The sequence below is a fragment of the Leptonychotes weddellii genome, chromosome 11 (assembly GCF_054177405.1).
Source record: "Leptonychotes weddellii isolate Sample4059 chromosome 11, ASM5417740v2, whole genome shotgun sequence".
NCBI classification, from domain to species: domain Eukaryota; kingdom Metazoa; phylum Chordata; class Mammalia; order Carnivora; family Phocidae; genus Leptonychotes; species Leptonychotes weddellii.
The window spans coordinates 90,004,303-90,020,031 of NC_138379.1; the positions used below are offsets into that span (position 1 = coordinate 90,004,303).

At 39.8% G+C, this 15,729-nt stretch overlaps 1 protein-coding gene across 2 annotated transcripts in view; it reads right to left on the reverse strand.

The window, feature by feature from the left end:
• Positions 1-15,729, reverse strand: part of DDX10 (DEAD-box helicase 10) — a 288,714-nt gene that overhangs the window by 268,642 nt on the left and 4,343 nt on the right. For both annotated transcript variants that reach the window (XM_081799536.1, XM_081799535.1), the window contains exons 2-6: positions 10,951-11,011; positions 10,056-10,186; positions 8,836-8,994; positions 1,002-1,122; positions 179-368 (exon numbers count right to left, since the gene is read on the reverse strand). In XM_081799536.1, the coding sequence (XP_081655662.1) occupies positions 179-368; positions 1,002-1,122; positions 8,836-8,994; positions 10,056-10,186; positions 10,951-11,011 (662 nt within the window). The remainder of the gene's footprint in view (positions 1-178; positions 369-1,001; positions 1,123-8,835; positions 8,995-10,055; positions 10,187-10,950; positions 11,012-15,729) is intronic.

Here is a 15,729-nt window from a genome sequence, read left to right on the forward strand (position 1 = left end):
GGTGCATCAAATATTTAAATAATTTTAACTAACATATTTTACTATGCTTCCCATATCTCCTAACACATAAAATGATGTCTAATTTCCTAAAAAATAGTATTAATTTAAAATGTTGAATTCTTATACCAAAAAGAACATTGTTTTGATTAAATCAAATACAGCTTCAAATAGTACATACCTGTATTTTGCTTTTTCATGAACCCACACATACTCAGGGTTTTTCAAACTTAGGCGTGCAAGGTCCTTTACAGACTTGGTTTGTGTAGCTGAGAAAAGTAAAGTCTGCCGTTTCTTGGGAAGATTTTCAATAATAGCATTCACGGTATCAGCAAAGCCCATATCCAAGATTCTATCTGCTTCATCAAGAACTAAAAAGAGAAAATTCACAGTGAACTACAACATTTAAAATATACATTAAGCTAAATCTAATCTAGTATCCTGGACTGGATCCTAGAAGAGAAAAAAAGGGCATTAGTGGAAAAACTGGTGAAATCCAAAAAAGGTCTGGAATTTATATAATGGACCAATGTTAATCTTCATTTTGATAAAAGTACTACAGTTGTGTAAGGTGTTACCCTAGGGGAAACTGGGGGAGGGGTATAAAGGAACTCCCTATACCATCACTGCAATTATAAATCTAGAATTATTACAAAATAGTTGTTTAAAAAAAAAACAAAAACACCACATTAGGTAATATCACCAGAAGTGATATTACCAGAAGTGGATATAGCTTAAAAGATCAATTCTTAACAGTGTCAAATACTAAAGTGTCTAATTTCATATACAACTACTTCATTCTTCTGACCATTTTGTTTAAAATTAAAAAGAAAATGTCTAGTTGTACTCTCTGGGTTCAGAACCCCTATGCCAAAAAATTGTTTCAGGTTATTTCTCAGATATTTTATTGAATAAATATTAAGATTAAAAATTTCTATCATTAAAATTTATGAGGTCTCTCTCCTAAATCTCAGGTTATTTCATTAGAAATTCATTAGACTCACCTAACATTTGGAGATTGGTAGCATGAAAACATATTGTTTCATCCATATGTTGAAGAAGCCGACCCGGAGTGCAAACAAGTATATTTATGTTATTGATCCTCTCAGCTTCATGTTTCAGATCCTGAAAACAGTTGTTTCTTTTGATTACACAGACACATCACTGAGCAGCCTGTGTATCAAAACTATAAGAGCCACCTGCATGTGTCATTTCATCATAACAATGTAGATACGCTACAAAGAGACATGATTTCCCCTTCTATTTCTGCAGCACATCCAAATTTCTGGGCAAATAAAAGTCCTAAGTGAAGACCTAAAGAGCTCAGAGTACATGAGGATTCTTAATTATAGCCAGGATTCTGAGGCCAAGATAAATTTCCTATAAATGCTCCAAGTCTTCACTTGCCTTTGCATCTGCCAGAACCGACTTACACTGGAAACACTGCCATTATCTAAGTCAGAACCCAGAGCCCTGGGGAGGCTCTCTGACACCATGAGCTCTCCACGTTCTAGAAGTTGTCTCCTTGAAACCAGAACCACAGAACGTTAGTCATTAAAGATGGGTGACAGGTATGTGAGGGTTTGCGATGCTACTCTTTCTTTGTGTATGTTTGCATATAAATTCAAGAATTCAAGTATCCGCAGTCTAGAAGAGACTCTAGCACAAACAAGCATTCCAGATATACTAGCAGGAAGAGCAGATGTTGCGTAGCAGGTTCCACCATGAGCTAAAATCAACACTCCTCACAACCATCTTCTACTCCAGGAAGCTGGAGTATCAGACAAAACTGACTTTAAAACAATGACTATAACAAAAGACAAAAAAGGGTATTACATAATGATAAAGGGATCATTCCAAAAAGAGGATATAACATTTGTAAATATTTATGCACCAAACATAGAAGCACGTAAACACAAAAAATATTAACAGACATAAAGGGAGAAATTGACAGCAATACACTAACAGTAGGGGACTTTAATACCCCACCTCCATCAATGGATAGATCATCTGGACAGAAAATCAATGAGGAAACATTGGACTTAAACAGTACATTAGACCACATGAACTTAACAGGGATATACAAAACATTTCATCTAAAAATTGCAGAATACACATACTTTTCAAGTGTAAATAGAACATTCTCCAAGAGAGATCACATGTTAGGCCACAAAACCAGTCTCAAATTAAAGATTCAAATCATATCAACCATCATAGTGATACAGGCCTAACTCAAAAAATAAGAAAAATCACAAAAGAAACAATAACTTTACACTGACAAGAACCAGAAGAAGAACAGATAAAGCCTAAAGTTATGAGAAGGAAGAACATAAAGATCAGAGGGGAAATAAATGAAATAGAGTCTCAAAAAACAATAGAAGGGGCGCCTGGGTGGCTCAGTAGGTTAAGCCTCTGACTTTGGCTCAGGTCCTGGGATCAAGCCCTGTGTCAGGCTCCCCACTCAGCAGGGAGTTGGCTTATCCTTCTCCCTCTGCCCCCCCATTCATCCTCTCGCTCTCTCTCAAATAAATAAAATCTTAAAAAAAAAAATAGAAAATATCAATAGAATGAAAGCTGGTTCTGTGAAAAGACATTTTAAAAACTGATAAACTGCTAACCATACTCATCAAGAAAAAAAAGAGAAAATCTCCCCCCAAAAATCACAAATGAAGTTATAACCCACACCACAGAAATACAAAGAATTTTTTTTTTTTTAAGATTTTATTTATTTATTTGACAGAGAGACAGCGAGAGCAGGAACACAAGCAGGGGGTGTGGGAGAGGGAGAAGCAGGCTTCCCACGGAGCAGGGAGCCCAATGCGGGGCTCGATCCCAGAACCCCGGGATCATGACCTGAGCCGAAGGCAGACGTTTAACGACTGAGCCACCCAGGCACCCCAATACAAACAATTATAAGTGACAACTAGAATTACATTACAACAAACTGAAAAATCTAGGTAACGATAAATTCCTAGAAACACACAACCTTCCAAGACTAAATCACAAAGAAATAGACAATCCGAAAAGACTGATTACAAGTAATGAAATTGAAACAATAATTTTAACACTCCCAAAAAACAAAAGTCCAGGACCAGGCAGTTTCACAGGTGAGTTCTAACATTTAAAGAAGAGTTAGTACCTATCTTCCTCAAACTGCTCCCAAAAATAGAACAGGAAGCAACACTCCCATACTCATTTCACAGGACAAACATTACCCAGATACCAAAACCAGACAGTAACACCACAAAAAAAAAAAAAAAAAACAACTATTAACCACTATCTCTGATAAACACAGATGCAAAAATCCTCAACAAAATATTAGCAAACCCAGACTTAATACAATTCCTATCAAAATACCAACAGCATTTTTCACCGAACTGGAAAAAATAATCTTAAAATTTGTATGGAACCACAAAGACCTTGAAAAGCCAAAGCAATCTGTTTTTTTTTTTTTTTTAAGCCAAAGCAATCTTAAAAAAGAAAAACAAGGGGCGCCTGGGTGGCTCAATTGGTTAAGCGACTGCCTTCGGCTCAGGTCATGATCCTGGAGTCCCTGGATCGAGTCCCGCATCAGGCTACCTGCTCGGCAGGGAGTCTGCTTCTCCCTCTGACCCTCCCCCCTCTCATGTGCTCTCTCTCTCATTCTCTCTGTCAAATAAATAAATAAAATCTTTAAAAAAAAAAAAAAAAGAAAAACAAAACTGAAGGTATCACAATTCCAGATTTCAAGTTACACTACAAAGTGGTAGTGATTAAAACAGTATGATACTGGCATAAAAATAGACACACAGGTCAAAGGAATAATACCCAGAAATCAACCCACAACTATATGGTCAACTAATATTTGACAAAGTAGGAAAGACTATCCAATGGGAAAAAGTCAGCCTCTCCAAGAAGTAATATTGGGAAAACTAGGCAGCCACATCAGAAGAATTAAACTAGAGCACTTTGTTATACCACACACAAAAATAAACTTAAAATGGATTAGAGACCTAAATGTTGAGACCTGAAACCATAAAAATTCTTAAAGAGAGCACAGACATAATCTCTGACATCAGCCACAGCACCATTTTTCTAGATATGTCTGAGACAAGGGAAATATAAAAGCAAAAATAAACTACTGGGACTATATCAAAATAAAAAGTTTCTGCACAGCAAAGGAAACAAATCAACAAAACTAAAAGAAACCTACATAATGGGAGACGATATTTGCAAATGACATATCCGACAAGCGTTAGTATCCAAAATATATAAAGAACTGATTCAACACAATACACGAAAAATCCAAATAAAAAATGGGCAGAAGACTATCATTTTCCCAAAGAAGACCTATGGATGGCCAACAGACACAGGAAAAGAGGCTCAACATCACTCATCACCAAGGAAATGTAAATCAAAACCACAATGAGATATGGCCTCACGTCAGTCAGAATGGCTCAAATCAACAACACAAGAAACAACAGGTGCTGACGAGAATGTGGAGAAAGGTGAACACTTTTGCACTACTGGTTGGAATGCAAGCTGGTACAGCCATTCTGGAAAACAGTATGGAGGTTCCTCAAAAAGTTAAAAATAGGGGTGCCTGGATGGCTCAGTTGGTTAAGTGCTGCACTCTTGATTTCAGCTCAGGTCATGATCTCAGGGTCATGAGACTGAGCCCCACATAGGGCTCTGTGCTCAGCACAGAGTCTGCCTGTCCCTCCCCCTCCCCCCACCCCTCCCCCAGCTTGTGCATGCACTCGCACTCTCTCTCTAATATATAAATAAATAAAATCTTTAAAAAAAATACTAGACACCTTTGTCTAAAGAGCCCTTAAAAAAAAAAAAAGTTAAAAATAGAACTACCCTAGGATCTAGCAATCGCACCAGTAGGTATTTACCCAAAGAATACAAAAATACTAATTCAAAAGGATACATGCACCCTGAATGGCAGCATTATCTACAAAAGCCAAATTATGGAAACAGCCCAAGTGTCCATCAACTGATGAATGTATAAAGAGATGGTGTATATATAAACAATGGAATATTACTCAGCCATAAAAAAGAATGAAATCTTGCCATTTGCAATGACATGGATGGAGCTACAGTGTACTATGCTAAGTGAAATAAGTCAGAGAAAGGCAAATACTTTATGGTGTCACTCATATGTGGAATTTAAGAAACAAAACAAATGAGCAAAGGAGAACAAGAGAAAGAGAGGCAAACCAAGAAACAGACTCTTAACTATAGAGAACTGATGGTTACAAGAGGGGAGGTGAGTGGAGAGATGCGGGAAATACAGGGTGGAGATTAGAGTACACTTATTATGATGAAAAAAATAAAATGATAAAAAATATATTAGCAAACCAGATCCAACAATACATTACAAGAATCATACACCACAATCAAGTGGGATTTATTCCACAGATGCAAGAACAGTTCAACATCTGCAAATCAACATGATATATACCACGTTAATAAAACGAAGGATTAAAATCATATGATCTCAATAGATGCAGAAAAAGTATATGACCGGGGCGCCTGGGTGGCTCAGTTGTTAAGTGTCTGCCTTTGGCTCGGGTCATGATCCCAGGGTCCTGGGATCAAGCCCCACATCCGGCTCCCTGCTCCATGGAGGGCCTGCTTCTCCCTCTCCCGCTCCCCCTGCTTGTGCTCCCTCTCTCGCTTTGTCTCTCTCTGTCAAATAAATAAATAAAATCTTTAAAAAAAAAAAAAAAGAAAAGAAAAAGTATATGACCAAATTCAACATCCATTCATGATAAAAATTCTCAACAAAGTGGGTATGGAAGGAACATACCTCAATATAATAAAGGCCACATATGACAAACTCAAAACTAACATCATACTCAATGGTAAAAAACTAAAAGCTTTTCCTAGCCAGAGCAATTAGGCAAGAAAAAGAAATAAAAGGCATCCAAATAGAAAAGGAAGAAGTAAAACTGTCACTATCTGCTGATACAGGATACTATATATAAAAAACCCTGAAGACTCAACCAAAAAAGTATGAGAACCAATACATGAATTCAGTAAAGTCACAGATACAAAATTAACATATAGAAATCATTTGTGTTTCCATATACTAATAACAAGCAATAAGAAAGAAATTAAGAAAACAGTCCCATTTACAAATGCACCAGAAGATAACAAAATACCTAAGAATTAACAAAAAGATAAAAAAATTTTCAAAGTACCCATACTCTAAAAACTTTAAGACACTCATGAAAGAAACTAAAGACTACACAAATGGAAAGATGTCTCGAGCTCACAGATAGTAAATATATTGTTAAAATGTCCATACTACACAAAGCAATCTACAGATTCAATGCAATCCCCACTGAAATAACAATGGCATTTTCACAGAAATAGAACAAAGAATTCTAAAATTTGCATGAAACCACAAAGACCCCAAATAACCAAAGCAATCTTGAGAAAGAAGAACAAAGCTGGAGGTACCACAATCCCAGATTTCAAACTGTATTACAAAGCTATCATAACCAAAACAGTATGGTACTGGCATGAAATGGACACATAGATCAATGTAAAAGAATACAGAGCCCAGAAATAAACCCACACATATATTAATTAATCTATGACAAAAGAGAAAAGAATATACAATGGAGAAAAGACAGTCTCTTCTATTCATAGTGTTAAGAAAACTGGACAGATACATGCAAAAAAGTCAAACTGGACCACTATCTTATAGAACATACAAAAACAAACTCGAAATGGATTAAAGATTTGAACATAAGATCTGAAAGCATAAAACTCTTAGAAGAAAACATAGGCAGTGATCTCTTGGCCTTAGCAACATTCCTCTTGATATGTCTCCTCAGGCAAGGGAAACAAAAGCAAAAACAAGCCATTAGGACTTCATCAAAGTAAAAAGTTTTTGTACAGTAAAGGAAACCATCAAGAAAATGAAAAGGCAACCTACTAAATGGAAAAAGATATCTGCAAATGACATATCTAACAAGGGGTTAATATCCTTCATATATCATGATATATAATATCCTATAATATCCTATTTATATACAATATATGTCATATATACATTATATATATAAAGAACTTCTACAACTCAACACCAAAAAACCAAACAACCCAATTAAAAAGTGGGCTTAGGACTTGGATATTTTCCCAAGGACATACAGTTCCCAAAGACATACAGTTTCCCAAAGGCAAACAGGCATATGAAAAGATGCTCCATGGCACCAACCATCAGAGAAATCCAAATCAAAACCACCATGAGCTATCACCTCACACCTGCCAGACTGGCTGATACCAAAAAGAAGTAAGTGTTGGCGCGAGCATGTGGAGAAAAGAGAACCCAGCTGCTCTGTGGGTGGGAATGTGAATTGATGCAACCACTGTGGAAAACAGGATGGAGGTTCCTCAAAGAAATTAAAAATGGAACTACCATACGATCCAACAATTCCAGTTCTGGGTATTTATCCAAAGAAAATAACACAAATTTGAAGAGATATATACAGCCCTATGTTCACTGTAGCATTATGTACAATAGCCTAGATACGGGAGCAACCCAAGTGTCCATCAACAGATGAGTGGATAAAAAAGATGTGGTATATTTATATAAAGGAACACTATTCAGCCATAAAAAAGAATGAGATCTTGCCACCTGCAACAACATGGGCAGACCTAGAGAATATTATGCTTAAGGGAAGTAAGTCAGAAAAAGACAAATACCATATAATTTCACTTACATGTGGAATCCAAAAAAAAAAACAAAACAAAACAACAACAACAACAAAAAGCAGAAAGAGACCCATAAATACAGAAAACAAACTGATGATTGCCAGAGTGGAGAGGGATGGGCAAAATGGGTGAAAGGCAGTGGGAGATACAAGCTTCCAGTTATGGAATGACTAAGTCACAGGGATGAAAGGCACAGCACAGGAGATAGAGTCAGCGGTACTGTGATAGCATCGTATGGTGACAGGTGGCAGCTACACTTGAGAGCACACGAAAACATACAGACTTGTTGAATCAGTATGTTGTACACCTGAAACTAATGTAATTATGTGCTAACTATACTTCAGTTAAAAAAATAAAGTTTAGGGCACCTGGGGGGCTCAGTTGGTTAAGCGACTGCCTTTGGCTCAGGTCATGATCCTGGAGTCCTGGGATCGCGTCCCACATCGGGCTCCCTGCTCGGCGGGGACCCTGCTTCTCCCTCTGACTCTCCCCCTTCTCATGCTCTCGCTCTCTCTCTCAAATAAATAAATAAAATCTTTAAACATAAAAATAATAAAGTTTAAAAAAAATTTTTTTTAAACACTGTCTTCTGGGGCACCTGGGTGGCTCAGTTGGTTAAGCGACTGCCTTTGGCTCAGATCATGATCCTGGAGTCCTGGGATCGAGTCCCACATCGGGCTCCCAGCTCAGCGGGGAGTCTCCTTCTCCCTCTGACCCTCTCCCCTCTCATGCTGTTTCTCTCTCTCTCTCTCTAATAAATAAAATCTTTAAAAACAAAACAAAACGGTCTTGCTTTCTTCTGCTGCTGAGCCAGCAATGTTCTGAATTATTCAACCTCTTAGATATTTTCTTAAAAGGAACTAGTCCAAATATTCAAATGGTACCTTTCCCAAGTAAATTAACAAACAGATTTACAGGCTGTTTAGAGTACAATAATCTCAGAGAACCCTCACAAAAATTGACTTTCTGGACCTTCAGAATTGATAATCAGAACCCTAGATGACAGTGACCCCACCAGGATGCCAGCCTACCTGTTTAAATGAAATCTCCACCTCTTTCCTGTCAACTGCCACAGTGCTCCAATATAAGTTATAGAAAAAAGAAGGACAAGACAAAAGGACAAACCTTTCCACCAATGATGAGACCAGCTGAAAAGTCATGATTCTTTCCTACTTTTCGGAGAACCTCAAAGGTCTGATAGGCCAGTTCTCTCGTAGGTGATATAATCAGAACCCCCAGCCCATCTGTTGAGGTCCACTGTAGACGATATAAGGCTTCCAGCACCTCAAAAAAGACAGCAAATTTGTGTTTAGTAAGTCTTTCAGAAGGCAGCATTTTGATTCCTGAACCAACCCTGCTCCTCCAAATCAAAGGCACCTTCCAAGCAGAGGACATACCAGTCACAAGTGTCATCCAATCAGAAAGAACAACTCTTTGCTTTGTTTTTTTCTTTTTCTTCTAGCCACCAGATCGCTCAAGTCATAGAGGGAAGGAAACATAAACCTCACAGCAGGTCAGCTGCCACCAGAGCCCTGGCAGGAGACTGGCAATCAGTGAGAGCTACGTGCAGCCCTCAAACTATTAAAACAGATTTCGGAAAAATATCTGTCACCATTTTCTGAACAGAAACCACATTAAACTTTCATCCGTGTAGTTACTGTAATTATACAGTGACTGAACTTTCTAGTTGTAGAGAAACATCGTTTTGAAAAATTGGATTTAAGGGAAAAATGGTTTTGCAGTACTTGGAACAAAAACTCAAATGTGATTTTTCTAAGCCAATTATTTTGAGGAATTAAATTATGAGACCAACTGCATAACTGAGATATAAGTACCTTCCTAAGAGGCTCTATTGTTTCACTGCTCAAAAATGACAGCTACCAATGTCCTGGAAAATTCTCAATGAATCACCCAATCTCCTTAAAGTAAGCATATTTCAGCTTTATCCTAAACAAGTGGCAAGTATAAATGCAATTGGCAGGTTTGCAAGCATGAGTGCATAAACAGCCTCCCCAGCCTGCCCCAGCGGTCCTACAACAGGGCGGAACCATTCTCACCTGCTGCTTGGAAGACCCACATGCTTCAGGAATGCAAAGGCTTGTCGAGGCACAGTAATTCACTAATTCAAGAAGTTACTAAGTGCCCACCATGTGCAAGGCACCGTGTTAGGATGGAGGAAATATGGTGGAGAACAGAACAGTTGGGGCCCCCGCCTGACACAGTTTGCAATCTAGCCAAAGAAATCCAACAGGAAACAACTCTCTACATCATGATTTCTACCTAGGCATAGAATGTTTTAAAAGCATGTAATAGAGGACCTGACCCAATATAAAAAAATTACTTACTGGAACAAGGAAAGCCAAAGTCTTGCCAGATCCTGTCTTGGCAGCTCCAAGAACATCTTTACCTTGCAAAGCCAATCCAATGGTCTGCTTCTGTATCTCAGTTACCAAACGGTACTGGGCTTCTTGCAAACCTGCCAGGGCGGAGGGGAAGAGAGTGACACTTTAGAAAATCCCCGTAAAACAGGAGTACGGGCTGAACTGTGCCCCCTAAAACTCGTACACTGAAGCCCTAACACCCAGTACCTTAGAATGTGACAGTATTCAGAAAGCCTCTGAAGTGGTGGTTAAGTTCATGAGCCCTGATCTGATGTCACTGGTGTCCTTATAAGGGGAAATTTGGACACAAAAAGAGACACCAACAGTATGACTGCATAGTGGGACAACCACATGAGATGCAGCAAGAGAGCGGTCATCCGTAAGCCAAGGAGAGAGTCCCAGAAAAGAGCCTTCCAGGACGGCTCTCGGAGGAAACTAACCCTGAGAGCATCTCCATCTTTGGACTTGTAGCCTCCAGAACTGTGAGAAAATTCATTTCTGTTGTTTAAGCCCCCACCTCCCAGTCTGAGATTTTGTTCTGGTGGCCCTAACACATTAATATAAAAGATGTCACTTTTGTTGTCTTATTCATTTTAACTAACATAACTAGATTTTATTTTAATTACTGAGAGGCCCTGGCATCTTGTTTTTTCAGTACTGTTTTTTAGTTCAGAAAGGGTGAGAACGACAAATCGGTAATACTCGAATGAATTAATATTGTTTCTTGGTGTTAGAGGTTCAAGATAACAAAATTATTTGCCAAAGTAATATCTTTCAAGTTAAATGCTCTAAATCTTTTTCCATTTATAAAAAACATCAAGAAACCCAACAACACGTCCCAAAATCACCATATGCCTACCTTTCAATGTTTTTTTAGACAAAGGGAAATCTGAAAATCTTGTAATTTCATTTACATTTATCTGAAAAAAGAAAAAGGAGACTGTGTCAGCTAAGAAAAAATAATGTACCATATAATTCATCTGTTTTACAACAAGGCCATTTTTCATTTACATTGTGCTGCCTGGCTAGTCCTTGGTACTACAGGATTTTTTTTTTTTTTTAAAGATTTTATTTATTTATTTGAGAGAGAGAGAATGATAGAGAGAGCACATGAGAGGGGGGAGGGTCAGAGGGAGAAGCAGGCTCCCTGCTTGGAGCAGGGAGCCCGATGCGGAACTCGATCCAGGGACTCCAGGATCATGACCTGAGCCGAAGGCAGTCGCTTAACCAACTGAGCCACCCAGGCGCCCCGGTACTACAGGATTGAATTCAACCATCACTTCTAATTAAAAACCATCATTCCTTCTAGAAAGAAATATGCCTTAAGGAAGCTGTCATGAATCAAAAATATAAGCTTGTAACAATTTAAATTGGTTAAAAAAAAAAAAAAACCTCATTCATTCAAAACACACACAAACCACCACCACCACAACCCTCCTTCACCTCTGAGAACACAGTAAATCATCACCACATCAATTTTAGGAAGAAACTCTACCTTCAGTCCATCCTTCAAGGAATATTAAGAAATAAGGGGCAAAATGACTATAAGCCACAAAACACAACGAGAATACTTCTATTTACACACTTTGGAGAACAGATTGAAGTTAACTGGAGAAATGTATCTTGTTAGCACAAATCTTTTCAAGTTTTAACCATCAATCAGTGGCATGCCAAATCCAACCTGACAACTCCTCATTTAGGGGTACAGTGAAGAAGAGGGCATTAACAATAAACAGAAGAAATGTCTCAGTCATGCTCTGAAGCCACAGTAAGTAACATTTTGCCCTTTAACTTTACATTATCTAAATGTTCATTACTGATGTTCTTCATTAGCATAAACCCAATTTTCTGAATTTCATTTCAGCTACTCAGGAAAATTATTTTATTACAGATGCTAAAAGCAGGAACTCCTGTTCAGATCTGGGAATATGCTGCCAAATTATTCATGACTCACAAAAGGGAAAAGTTGCATTTGTAAGGTTCATTTATTTAAATTACACTCCAGGCAGTAAAGGGATGACAGCTTTTATTTCATTTTACAGTCTACATATCATCTTTCCCAAGATCCTTAATGTAGCCCAGATAGGGTTATTCTCTGTCCTCACATGCTGAAAACACGAATATTAACACATTGCCTTAATCCCTACAAATCATTCCAGAGAAGAGTGAAGAGGAATAATCACGTAAGAGAAAAATTCATGAGAATATTGTGTCCCATCAGGTAAATCTCCCAAACACAACATCAAAATTAGAGGCAGTCCACCCATGCATTTGTGATATCATCAGCTAAAAAGCTGTTTTCACAAAGAAGAGAAGGCTTGCAGGAGGAGCCAGATGAGCGACACACTGGTCAGCCTCCATCAGAGATACGGCATGGGCAAAGTGGGCTCCTCCAAGGAAATACTGCACATCTCTGTCTAGCCTGCTGACCTCCTAACAGAAAGTCTGGAAGAATGGAACTATTCCAGCACTCTGCCGGCCATTACAATGTAGAGCTACACAACATATTCTTAGAAAGAAGTCAAAGAAACAGAAGGAAATAATTACACCACCGATGAACTAGAACGGGAGTCAGCAAACTATGGCCCAATCCAACCGGCTGCCTGTTCTTGCAAACAGTTTTCCTGGAGCACAGCTACAGCCTCTCATTTACATAGTGTCTCTGTGGTTATGACAGAGATCACATGGCCCACAAAGCCTAATACTGACTATCTGGCCTGTTACAGAAAAAGGTTGCCAACCTTGTTCCAGAAGACTCTCAGTTACATTCCAAGGAATATTTAGAACTCACAGAAGTCGGCTATGTTCCTACAAAGTAACGCTCTAGCTCCCCTTCGGCCCTTTCTTTTCTTAAAAACAAATCACTCCTGTCTTCCAGTGCTCACACTCCCTCTGAAATCTGCGCCACTCTTCTAAACTCAGAGAACAGATGTTTCAGCAACAGTACTTGTCCGGGACTTCCCAGCACTGGTGGGAAAGCTGGAGGGGCGGAGGGGAGAACAGGGTGGATACCACTCACCACCCCCAGGACTTCTTCCAACACTCTTCTCACAACTCTCGTTTCTCACAAAAGTGAAAAATGCTTTCACAGCCTCAAAGCAGGAGAAGAAAACAGAAGAACGTCCTTGAATGCTCCACCTCCTGCAATCATGACAAGAAAAGCAATCTGCCTCAAACGACGCCAAATTCTGATTAAAGGGGGGAAACATGGATTAGAGCACAGGGTTCCTATACAGCACTAGCTGACGACTATCAAAGACAGTCTAAATGAACCCCAGGTGCAGAGATGGAGTCTCTCAGCGACAGTAACCACAGGTGCCAAACTGAAACAAAGAGCTCAACGTTTCTCAACAAGCTTCAATCCCAACTCTCCATCAGAACCCCCAACACACACCCCCTACGTGGTGGCCTTAGAAATAAACCACCCAGATCTCGGGCTGCAGGGAGCACAGTTGAAGGACGAGCCGTAGTTGATGAGTGGATCCTCCAGAGCCACCACTGACAGCACCATGCTTCCCTGGCTGCTCCCGATGACTCAGAACAGCAGCACAACTGGAGACCCTTCCTGCCCCATTCCTGCAGGACCGGACAGTCCCCTCGAGGGCAGCTTTGGATCCAGGACACCCCATCAGCATAAGCCTTCTTAGACTGTGCCGCAGCCTGAGACTCTTCCTACTGACTCCTCCTTCCGTCCTCCCTCCTTTCCCTATTTCTGTTCCTTCTCCTTCACTTCTGCAGACACTTCCCCCCAATAAATCTCCAATTCACTTAATCCCAACTTGGTACCTGCCTCTCGGAAGACCTAAGACCTAGACAATAGCAACAACAGTCTCCGACCTGGTCACAGCCTCCACAGCCTGTACAGCTTGGCTATGTTCTCTAACTGCTCCCAGAGACTCCCCACTGCTTCCAGATAGTCTCCAAATATCGCCTCTGTATGAATTTCCCACAGGGGCTGAAACAAATGACCACCAACAGTGGCTTAAACCAACATCAATTAACTTAAACTCTGCAAGTCAGAAGTCCAAAATGGGTCTCACTCAGCTAAAATTCTTTCTGGTAACTACAGGAGAGAATCCACTTCCTTGCTCTCTCCAGCTTCCACAGACTTCCTTGGACTGGCTTACGTCCCTCTTCCATCTTCAAAACCAGCCAGCAATGGTCTTCCCGTCTCCCTCACTTCACAGCATTCCCACACCACTGCCTCTCTCCTCCACATTTCAGGACCCTTGGGTCATCACACTGGGCCCACCTGGATAATCCAGATCCCCCTATGTTAAGGTGAGCTAATCAGCAATCTTAATTACCCTTTGCCATGTAACTTATTCACAGGCTCAGGGTTAGGATGCAGACATCTTTAGGAGACCATTATTTTAACTATTACAGCCTCCAAAACCATTGACAATCCACCTCTGACCCTTTTCTGCAACCTCATCTGAAGCCAGTTCAGGAACACATACCACACTCCACAGAGCATCTCCCTCTCAAAGAACACCACGTGTTATCACATCTTTTTGTATATCCTTGTGTTGCTCCCTCAACATACAATGTTCTTGCCAATCTATTCTATCTGGAGAACGCACCATTCAAGAACCAGCTCCACTCATGGCTACCACAAACTGCTGGACAGTCTGTGCCCCACACAAAGGCATATGGAGGCTGAAATCCAGCTCACACTCAGCTCCACAAGCCAGGCCTGAGGCTGCAAAGACAAAGAGGAAGGGCAGCATGCCCAGAGGAAACACATTTTTCTAATTCACCTAGCCAGAAAGGGCAGGGACAGAATAACTCAACCTCTTTCCCCCTAATTACACCACCCTCTAACTCCACAGCACTGTACATATTTAAGATTTTAACATTTATCAAAATGTATCAACCCCCCACCTCCGTAGGGACACAGACATGTATTTTTTCCTATCTATTTTGACCTAGACCTCAACAAGTACCTTGTCAAACTGTTCCAGATATTTCTGAATCAAACTGTTCAGTGTTTTACCAGTGAGCCTACTGAACACCATCCTTGTATTATAAACACGCTGTAATAATAGTTTTATGCACAGACGCTATCATTGGAGGAACCCTGCGTGAGGGTCTGCACCTTAGTTACCTAGACAATAACGATCTGCTGTAACTGTATTCTAGTATTGCTGGCCCTGGCATTTGATTTCAAAGTGCATTTCTTTCCTCACAAAATCTTAATATTTCTAAGATTAAAAATAAAGAAATAAAACACAATACTTACAGGAAAAATTTGTTCCTTCAGTATAGTGAAAAGGTTAGAATTTAAACATTCGTGAGGTGCAACGCAGTAAAGTGTAGTAATTTGGCACTCTAGCATCAGACCTAGACTACCTGAGTTAGAACTTTTTCACTACTAGCTGTTAAAGCTTGCAGAAATTATTTAATCTTGCTCTTCCTTAAAGCTTCTCACCCAGGGGTGCCTGGGTGGCTCAGATGGTTGGGCGTCTGCCTTCGGCTCAGGTCATGATCTCAGGGTCCTGGGATCGAGTCCCGCATCGGGTTCCCTGCTCAGTGCAGAGCCTGCTTCTCCCTCTCCCTCTGCCACTCCCTCTGCTTGTGCTCTTCTGTCTATCTCTCTGTCAAATAAATAAATAAAATCTTTAAAAAAAAAAAAAAA